Source organism: Meriones unguiculatus, chromosome 5 (assembly GCF_030254825.1).
Source record: "Meriones unguiculatus strain TT.TT164.6M chromosome 5, Bangor_MerUng_6.1, whole genome shotgun sequence".
NCBI lineage: Eukaryota > Metazoa > Chordata > Mammalia > Rodentia > Muridae > Meriones > Meriones unguiculatus.
The window spans coordinates 20,545,035-20,556,073 of NC_083353.1; the positions used below are offsets into that span (position 1 = coordinate 20,545,035).

Below are 11,039 nucleotides of genomic sequence, written 5' to 3' on the forward strand. Positions count from 1 at the left end.
GGGACCTAGTGCCTGTGAGACCCAGGATCTCTTCAGGGTTCTGGCTGGGGGACCTGAGAGTGGTCAAGAACGATTCCTATGCTGTGGGGGTTTCCTCTCACCTGGGAAACACAATCACTGTTGTTTTAGGGCCCAGGGTTCAGTCTCTTGGTCGCTGTACAGGAAATGTTGTCTGGCTCCTCAGATGCCCTGTTCTTCTGGCGAAGCCATCTTGTCCCACCCTGCACAGAATTTATAATCCATGTTGAATATTTTTATTCTCCAGTTCTACGTATATTCCAGTCATGAATCCACTTGCATGTCATTCCACTGTTCATTTTTTTTTAATATTATAGTTTGTTTCTGCAGTGTCACTCAAGATTCCCATGTAAAACATTTGGCTTTCAGCTTATGGATCCAAACTTTGAAAGTGAATGAACCATTAAGGCTTTGACTCAATTACTGGATACATCCACTGATGATTCATAATTAAATGGCATTATTGGGGGGTGCTGAGGTAAGAGATTAGCACTAATTAAGGAACTAGGGGAATGCTTCTAAAGACTGTATCATGTGACTGGCTTCTTCCTTCCTCCCTCTGCTTCTCAGCTGCACTTAGGTGAGCAGCTTTCCCTGGCCATGCCCTTTCTCCATGATATGCAGCCAAATTTGGGTTGGATATTGTAAGGATATCAATATACCTTGGCCTGAAACAAAACAAAACAAAAACTGTGACCCAAAATAAACCTTTACTCTTTAAGTTCTTTTCCTCAGGTATTTTGTCATAGTAAAGAAAAGACATCAAGATTTTCCTAACAAGGATCCACCCCCTAGAGGGAGGTGATCAAAGAGCAAGCCATACTGAGTCTATGTCAGAGAAAACCCCTGCTCCCCTTACTAGGTAACCCACATGGAGACTGAATGCCTATGGGCTACATCTGAGCAGGGGGTCTAGGTCCTCTCTATGCATGGTCCTTGGTTGGAGCATCAGTCTCTGCTGACCACCTTGGGCCCAGGATTTTTTGGCTCTGTTGTTCTCCTTGCGGAGTGCTTGAACCTTCCAGAATTTTCTATATCCCCCTACTTCCGTAAGATTCGCTGCACTCTGCCCAAAGTTTGGCTATGAGTCTCAACATCTGCTTCCATACCTGGATGGATAGAGACTTTCAGAGGCCCTCTGTGGTAGGCTCCTGTCCTGTTCCTGTCTTCTCCTACTTCCAATGTCTATCCTGTTGGCCCTTCTGAATTAAGATTAAGCATATTCCTTAGGGTCTTTTGTTGTTGAGCTTCTTTAGGACTATAGATTTTAGTATGTTTATCTTATATTATGTGGCTAATATCCACTTATAAGTTAGTATATACCATGTGTGTCTTTCTTCTTCTGGGTTACCTCACTCAGGATGACCTTTACCACTTCAAATTTGCTTGAAAATTTCATGAATTTCTTGTTTTTAATTGCTGAGTGGTATATCATTGTGTAAATGTGCTACAACTTTTATATCCATTCCTCCATTGAGGGACATCTAGGTTGTTTCCAGATTATGGCTATTACAAATAAAGCTGCTATGAACATAGCTGAGAAAATGTCCTCGTTGTATGAATGAACATCTTTTGGATATATGTACCAGAGCAGTATAGCTGGAGCTTGAGGTAGTATTATTCCTAATTGTCTGAGAAAGCGCCAACCAGATTGATTTACAAAGAGTTTGTACAAGTTTATACTCCCACCAGCAATGTAGCTGGTGGGAATATCTCCAGCATGTGTTGTATTTTTATATAAAGGCTTTTTATACCAAAAGATAAAAAAGACATTGAAACCATGATTTTGTACTGGGCTCTGCAAAATTATTCATCAATTTTTCAGGTACACCTGCTTTCAAGCAAAAGCAGGAAGTGTAAAGGCCCAGGGCTTTGTGTGGTGGAGGCAGCTGGTGAAACTCTCAATGAAGTTTGTGTTGGAGGCTGAAGCACTGTGGGAGGAGTACTGTAAGTGTTCAGAGAGTAATAAACTGCCAGGTCTTCAGCCTGTACATTGCTGATGGTGAGAGTGAAGTCTGTCCCAGATGCAATGCCTGTGAAGGGATCAGGGACCCCAGTGTGCTGAGTGGATGCATAGTAGGTCATCAGCCTAGGAGGTTTCTGCTAGAACCAGGACAAGTAGTTCTTTGAGTCTGTACTGTCGAAAAGGCTGAGTGGACCTGCAGCTGATGGTGATCTTCTCTCCTGCTGACACAGCCAGGGAGGATGGAGACTGGGTCATCATGATGTCCCCACTAGTACCTGAAATAGACAGTGAAAATACATACATCCACAAACACAGAGTAGACAGTGAACACACATACATACACAAACACAGATTATGATATGACTATTGAAATTTGTTATTTAATCCCAGCACTCAGGATGCAGAGGCAGGTGGTTGTCTATGAGTTTGAGGCCAGCATGGTCTACAAAACAAGTCCAGGACAGCCAGGGGTCAGTTACACAGAGAAACCCTGTCTTGAAAAACCAAGAGAGATAGAGAGAAAGAGAAATTTGACATTTAAATGTATGTATCATATTGTCAGACAATTATTATGTAAGAAATGCTACATCCTGCTATACACTGTAAATTTCTTTCATGTAACGTTGAAATTTCTTTCATGCAACATTGAAATGGTAATGACACTTTTAAACTTCTCACCAAACACCCAGAACAGCAGCAACATGAGGACCTGGGTCTGTGACTCCATCTTGCTCCCCTGCCTGTCTAATGTTGCTCAGTTCACACCAAAAAGACCTGGTTTATTCGTTCTGAGTGGCTGTGCTGTACTGGAGAAGCCCATGCAAAGCATTGAGCAAATACAAAAGCAGTGTGTGTGTGTGTGTGTGTGTGTGTGTGTGTATGTGTGAGAGTGGGTGGAGACAGAGATCACAGAAGTGAGCAGTTAATAGCTCTCAAGCAGAAATGTACCAGGTGCTCGAAAACCAGCTTTGGGTTAAAATCCAAGATATTTTTAAAGCAGTTGACTTTCGTAGAAACTTTAGGAGAGTTATCTCAGATTGATAGTCCTAGGGAAATTATGTGTTCCAGAAATCAAAACAACAGCAAAGAAACAGAATAGGAAAACGTTCAATAAAAGAGCTTAAGGGTTGAGTCGAAGAAAGAGGAAGTGCAACAGAGGAAATTCGAGCTAAATTTGTTCATTGTCTTCTATCCACAGGCCCCTCAAACGGGGGGCAATGGACAGTGTCTCAGACATGTGCACTTCTATTTCCAGGCTACACATGGGGCACAGATAAAAAGAGAAGTCCAGAAATCATTCTGTGGAAATTCAAAGAAACATTAATTTAATCCTGTGACCAAAGAAACTTTAATCTCACAACAAAGGTAAACCCAGAGGAAACTAACAAGTATTTTAACCAAAATTTTGTGGATTTAAAAGAGGGCTCTAAAATAAGAGAATGGAAAGGGAATGGAACACATCATATTTCTTCATGAAATCATCCCTGTAGACCAACACTGCCTGGAGTGTTTAATTACATAAATTCATCTTCTAGGTTAATTTAGAAATTAGCAGTATTTAAACTGGGTTATGATGGTCTTGCATAAACAGTAAATAGATTAAAACAAAAAAAATATATTCAGAAGGTAGCACAGCCTTCTTAAATCAAGAAATAATTTATAAAGCCCAATAGACCACCACAATAGAGAATGTTGACATCTAAAGAAATAAATGAGCTTGAATGAAAATAAATATCAATAACAGAAATAATAGACCTTGCAAGGATCAGATTAGTGAGTTATGAAAAAAATATAAGAAGTAAAGTGTAGACCCAGTATTATGTACAAAATACAAGAAACAGATTAAAAATAATAAAAGAAAATATTATGGGAAAGAGTGGAGATTCAGCTATATATCCCCAGAGCTAGGGAGACAGAAGCAGGAGGATTATACATTTGAAGATGGCCTTGGGTACAAAGCAAGTCCAGGTCCAGACTAATTTATGCAGAGACACAACCACTCAAAATTCTGTCTCTCTCTTTATTTTTTATTTTATTTTTATATTTAGTTACATTTTATTAACTCTGTCTTCCAGCGATATCCCACTCCTGTCTCTCTCTTTGTTAGAGATGGGAGCCCATGTGTATTTCCCCTTCTCACTACTGGACCCCATCTAGCTTAGACCTGTACTAGACCTGTGTATGCAGCCACAGTCTCTGAGAGTTCATATGTGCACTGGTCCAGCTGTGTCTGGAAGACACCATTTCCTTGATGTCATTCATCTCCTCTGGCTCTCAAAACCTTTCTGCTTCCACTTCCACAGAGATCCCTGAGCCCTCCAGGGAGGGTTTAATGAAGACACTCCATTTTGGAGAGAATACTCCAAGGTCTCTCACTCTTTCTAATTTGTCCACTTGTAAGTCTCTTTATTAGTTCCCATTTACTGCAGGAAGAATCTTCTCTGGTGAGGAACTAGCAAGAATCTGATGTATGGGTAGAAAAGAATGTCATTGGGAGTCATTTCATTGCTCTGTTCCTTTAGCAAAACTATACTATCTGGGTTTTCCTTAAGGTCCATGGTTAATCTACTCTCAGGTTTTTGTCCACCTGAGCAGTGTCTGGCATGGGTTCCATCTCATGAAGTAGGCCTTAAATCCAACTAGAATAAAATTGGTTAGTCCCAAAATCATTCTAGAGCACAGTGTTTATAAGTGGGTTAGTGGTTACTTTTATCCTCTGATAGAATGCCAAGTATCTTTCGTTTTTTAATTAATTTTTTAATTTTTTTACTATTAGTTACAGTTGATTAACTTTGTATCCCAGCTGTATCCTGCTCCCTCATTCCCTCCCAATCCCACCCTCCCTCTCTCATCTTTTTCCTACCTCTTTCCAAGTTCACTGATAGGGGAGGACCTCCTCCCCTTTCATCTGACCCTAGCTTATCAGTTATCTTCAGGCCCGGCTGCAAAGTCCTCCTCTGTAGTCTAGCAGGGATGCTCCTCCCTTGACTGTGTATGTGGGGAGGGGGAGATCAAAGAACCTACTAATGAGTTCATGTCAGAAATAGTCCCTGTTCCCCTTACAAGGATACCTACTTGGATACTTAGCTACCATGGGCTACGTTCGAGCAGGGGTTCTAGGTTATATCCATATATGGTCCTTGGTTGGAGATACAGTCTCAGAAAAGACCCCTGGTGCCCAGATATATTTGGTCCTTGTGGAGCTTCTGTCCTCTCCAGGTCATACTAACTCCCCCTTCTTTTATATGATTCCCTGTACTCTGCTGAAGGTTTGGTTATGAGTCTTAGTATCTGCTTTGATACACTGTTGGGTAGAGACTTTCAGAGGCCCTCAGTGATAGGTTCCTGTCCTGTTACTTGTTTTCTCCTGCAACCAATATCCATCCCATTTGTCTTTCTAAGTGAGGGTTAATCATCTTACCCAGGGTCCTCTTTCTTGTTTATCTTCTTTAGGTGTACACATTTCAGTATGTTTATCCTACACTTCCTCAAGATCCAGCTATATCACTCGTAGGCATATACCTAAAAGTTGCTCAAGTACACAACAAGGACATTTGCTCAACCATGTTTGTAGCAGCTTTATTTTTAATAGACAGAACCTGGAAACATCCCAGATGTCCATCAATTGAGGAATGGATACAGAAATTGTGGTACTTTTACACAGTGGAATACTACTCAGCAATTAAAAACAAGGAAATCATGAAATTTGCAGGCAAATGGTGGGATCTAGGAAAGATCATTCTGAGTGAGGTATCCCAGAAGGAGAAAGACACACATGTAAATACTCACTTATAAGTGGGTACTAGGCCAAGTATCTTTCACTACAATGAACAGTATTCAGAAGGCTTCATAGTTCTACTTAGGCACCAATATTATTCCTCCATGTTTAATGAGATTATGTGGTAAAGAAAGAGGAGGGTAAGAGAGATAACAATGGAAGATTTAGCTAGCACTAAAGGCCATTTGAGGGGTCATATAGAAACCTACTTTCAGCAGACAATTCTTATATATACTTATATGAAAAAATATCTAAATGAAATCAACACATAACAACAGAGACAAAACCTCACCTAGACATCTTTCTCTTCCAAATGAAACCTCCATTGCCAGGGATGGGCTACATCTAAATGAGTTATTGGCCAGAGGGTCCAAGGAAACCCCCAAACAGTTTTGGTTGTCATCCCAAAATTGGTGGTCAGCTCCTGTTGCTGAAAAGACTAGCTTCTTTTTATTACAGACTGAGGGGAGCCATGGCCTTTGAGTACATGCACACACACACACACACACACGCACACACACATACACACACACGTAACCTTGGTCTTTTGACACTGGCAGAAGATCTCCAAAGATCTCAGACATTCACCATGGGCTTCTGCTGACTGCTTCACAGAACAGGGATTTTGTGTCAATTGATCTTCCATGACAAAATGAATGGTAGTTATAACTCTCTCCTCACCCCATGGGCTTCCTCCCTTTGTCTAGCTCTCTCACCTCACCCACCTGCAGATTTGCATATTGTTGCCTGAGTCTCCCATGCAATTGTGAGGTAAAAGTTCAGCTGCAACCTTGCTTTAACTCCTCTGGAACCCTTACTTCAGCTTCTTAAAATGAGGCTTTGTATTCAGTTCCTAGGGTTGCTGCTGCTCTGGATCCCTGACAAGGTTAGAGGCAAGAAACGAGGTGAATGGGTACTGTGGGGAGCTGTGGGACACTCCAAGTGTGTTTAGTTTTTATGCAGATGTGCCTGTGGATTTAGACCTAGATCTTGAGAGAGAGCTGACAAGAAGGAGCTGGGCTCTGATGAAGATGGTCACAGGGAAGGAGTGGTATGAGATAAGCAAATCCTACAACAGTGGTTCTCAGCCTTCCTAATATGGGAATATTTGCATGTGGGAAGATTTGCATGGAGAAAAACAAAATTTCCAAATTTTCCTGTAATGCTCCTAAGCATATTTCTGCCATTTTATGCAGTATGTTTAGGTGAAGTAGGAATCACAGTATTGTTGACTATACATTCACAATATCTATCTACTCTGATATATGTTGAATTTGTGCTACACGGTACAAAGTCAAATATGAGACAAGGTGAAATATTTTTTTTAAGATTTATTTATTATTTATTCAGTGTTCTGCCTGCATGTGTGCCTCAGGACAGCAGAGGGCATCGGATCTTACTACAGATGGTTGTGAGCCACCATGTGGTTGCTGGGAATTGAACTCAGGACCTTTGGAAGAGCAGACAGTGCTCTTAACTTCTGAGCCATCTCTCCAGCCCAAGGTGAAATATTTTTATAAAAATAAGCAAGCACAAAAAAAATAAGCAAGCACACCCATCTCATTAACATGTGATTTTTTCATCTTTAAAAAGTTATAAAATTACATAATATAAAATATTTTAAAATGATATTCTTATGATTTATGCACTAATGTTTATCTTCTACACCAAGATTGTATACCTCTTTGCCTGATGTTGCCTTGAACATTTCACAGGTGAAATCTTGTTCCTGACCAGCTGTTGTGGCCATTTCCATTGTATCAGCGAAATGATCACATATATAGCCCTGTCCATATTTATACAGACATCAGTGAACAAAACAAAAAAGAAGCTCCTAAAAGAGAAATTGGCAAGCATTCATGTAACATATATACAAAAACAGGTGGATGCATTTACCTGCATATAAATGCATATATGGATATAACCTATTAGGATACTGCAGTGGAGGTCAACAGTGGGTTCATAAATCACACCAGGAACAGTTTCCACATGAAAGCTTTTATTAGGGGAAGAGGGGCAGGGTCAGTCTGTGGGCAAGGCAGGAAAGACAGAAAGAGAGAGAGAAAGAGAGAGAGAGAGAGAAAGGGTGGGCAAGTCCTCTTCTAAGGTAACATAACACAAGCTAGAACTAACAGGTGGTTGCAGGTGGTCTGCAGGTGGTCACAATTCGGCAGCAGTTCTGGAGGTGGTCTCACAGATGCCTGATGTCCTGTTTGTCAGTTTCCCTGGGGCCATAGGGATGTCTCCTTACCAAGACCAACACACATAGGTATATACATATTTACATATATATATATATATATATATATATGTATTACAAGTTATTGATGAATCTAATTCCACTGGACTTCAATGTTTATTCCATGAATGTAGTTCTATTTATACCCTTTAACATAGAGGCCTTACCTCAGAAGAATAATTGCCTCACAGTAATTACGAGGATAATGGATTACATGATATTTTAAAGATATTGTATTTCAAAGTGTTCATGGTAGGTACAGAACAATAATAATTCAAGTGATGTGTTAACAAAGCCTATGCATTAGGATAATTAGCTAGATAATTGTTTATATGTCTTTGCATTAAGAGATTCTTTATCTCTGGTTTCACAAGTTCATCTAAGGTTTAAGACAATAATTACTAGATGACTTAATGCACAATGAAACCTATTGACCCATGGATTGTTTACTTTTGGGACAATAAATCTGTTTCAGGCCTTACCTCTCTCTGTTGAGATGTATGTGCTCGGCATCTAGAGGCTCACAGCTGTTTTTACTGTAGATATAACTTTCTATCAAATATCTAACTTCTTAAATTCTAACATTTGTTTAATTCACAACAGGAAATGTGTAAAATCTTCATCAGGCACTACAAAATTATTAATTCATCTGAACAGCAGTACATCTTCACAAATATCCTCCTCAACCTGGATGGGTAAATGCCCAGGGAAAGATGGCAGTGAATCCTCTTTCACACCATGCCAGAGTTTGAGAGATACAGTAACAGCAGCACAGCAAAACAGGGTGTCAGTTAGAAGAAGGAATGCTAAAGGCACAATTTCTGCCTCAGATTTACCTCTAGTGTAGACCCTGGGGGGAAAAAAACAAACAAACCAAACATAAAATTAAGTTGCCTCCCAGAAATCCCAGATGTTTCCTGAATCCCTTTCCCTGAATGTCTCCTGACAGAATGAAGAAATAGCAGGAAAGGGAAAGCAAAATGAAGGTTAGTGCATATGGTCAAAATACATGATACTTTGGAAAGACATGGCTTTCATGAAAAGTGTGTTCAAAGAATTAACACCCATAAAAGACTTTAAGTGGCAGCAAGATAACTCATATGGCAAAGACACTTTCCAATAAGCCTGAGGTTAAACCTGAGTTTGATCCCCAGAAACAAAACATAAAAGAGTCAGTTCTAAATTGTCTTCTGACCCCCACAAACATGCCCTGTCATATGTGCACCTACAAATATGCACACATGACACACTAAAGCACACTCACATGAATCCAGACTAAGGTAATTAACTAAAATGTAATAAAAATTTGAACAGTTTGTGGAAAGTAAAATCATTAGCAGCAGATAGGGTCACCACCAATGAAGGAAGAAAGGAAGAAAGGAAAGAAGAAAACCACTCTATAATCTACAAAAACCAAGAAATGTACTCTTTCCTAGAGCCCCAAATTGAAATAGTTTTCCATCATCATCACTATATTGTATATCAGAACTACAACACTGTAAAAAGATAATTTCAAGCAGCAGAGTTTGTAGTAATGTGTTACAGAAGGAATACAAAGATAATACTGAGTTCTTTTTTTGATTTTCATGTGAAGGTTTCTCATACCAAAAGGCATCAGAATCATTAAACCCATGATTTAGTAAGGGGCTCTGCAAACTTTTTCATCATGTTTTCAGGCACACCTGCTATCACGATGAAGGGGAAGTGTGCATGGCCATGGCTGTGTGTGGTGCAGGCAGCTGGTGAGACTCTCAAGGAGGTTTGTGTTGGAGGCTGAAGCACTGTGGGAGGATAGCTGTCATACTGCAGACAGTAATAAACTGCCAGGTCTTCAGCCTGCACACTGCTGATGCTGAGAGTGAAATCTGTCCCAGATCCACTGCCTGTGAAGTGATCAGGGACCCCAGTGTGCCGAGTGGTTGTATGGTAGATCAGTGGCTTAGGGGATTGCCCTGGTTTCTGCTGGTACCAGGCCAAGTAGTTCTTTTGGTTGACACTGTATAAAAGACTCTGACTGGACCTGCAGCTGATGGTGACTTTCTCTCCAGCTGACACAGCCAGGGAGGATGGAGACTGGGTCATCACGATATCTGCACAGGAACCTGCAATCAAGAATACACAATGAACATGCATACAGACACAAACACAGATTGTAAAACAGTTGAAATTTATAATTTAATATCTTTGTACTATCATTTTGTCAGAATATTATAATGTAAGAATTATTGAGTCTGACACAGTCTAAGTTTCTTATCTACAAAGAAGTGACTTTGCAAAGATAATCATATTTTGAGTTTCTTACCAGACACCCAAAGCAGCAGGGATAGGAGGACCTGGATCTGTGACTTCATCTTGCTCCCTCTGCTGTCTGATGCAGCTCAGTTCTCACTGCAGAGGCCTGGTTTATAAATTCTCAGCAGGTGGGCTGGGCTGTAGGGGCCTATACAAAGCAGTCAGCAAATACAAAAGCAAATGCCGGTGCAGTGTCTGTGAGTGTAGCTGGTGTCAATCAACAGTCAAAAACAATATTAGGGGAAGCATGAGCAATCGCTGAAAAAGATTGCCTTACAGCTCTCAAACAGAAAGGTACTAGGTGCTATAAAAGCAGACCTGGGTTAAAATCCAAGACATATTTAAATCAATTGACTTCTGTAGAAACATTAATAGATCTATCTCAGACTGACAGTATTAGGAAAATAATAGGATACCTTCAAAAACAACAACACAACAAAAAACAACAGTGAAAGAAACAGTAAGAAAGCTTGCCATAAAAGAAAAAAATGGTAGAGGGAAGAAAAGATGAAGGAAAAAAGAAAATCGAGGCTAAATGTGTTCAATATTACTCATCTCCAAAGCCACTCTTGTACTGAAGACAGAGAACAGGGATGCATATGCTTTGGCTCTAGTTTCTTAGATAAACAAGGGACTAAGGAGAAAAGATCAGCCTAGAATTCACTTTGTGGATATCCTGGTGGACATTAATTGAAGACTGAGATCAGAGGAACTTGAATCTCAAAGTCTAGGAAACCTAGCAGAAA

General features: G+C 40.1%; 1 gene segment (V, D, J or C); it reads right to left on the reverse strand.

Annotated features, from left to right (window-relative positions):
* Nucleotides 1-9,624: 9,624 nt before the first annotated feature.
* Nucleotides 9,625-10,367, reverse strand: LOC110540738 (immunoglobulin kappa variable 4-1-like). The segment is given in 2 exon segments: nucleotides 9,625-10,103; nucleotides 10,304-10,367. Coding segments are annotated over 2 exon segments (528 nt in total).
* Between the last annotated feature and the right edge of the window lie 672 nt (nucleotides 10,368-11,039).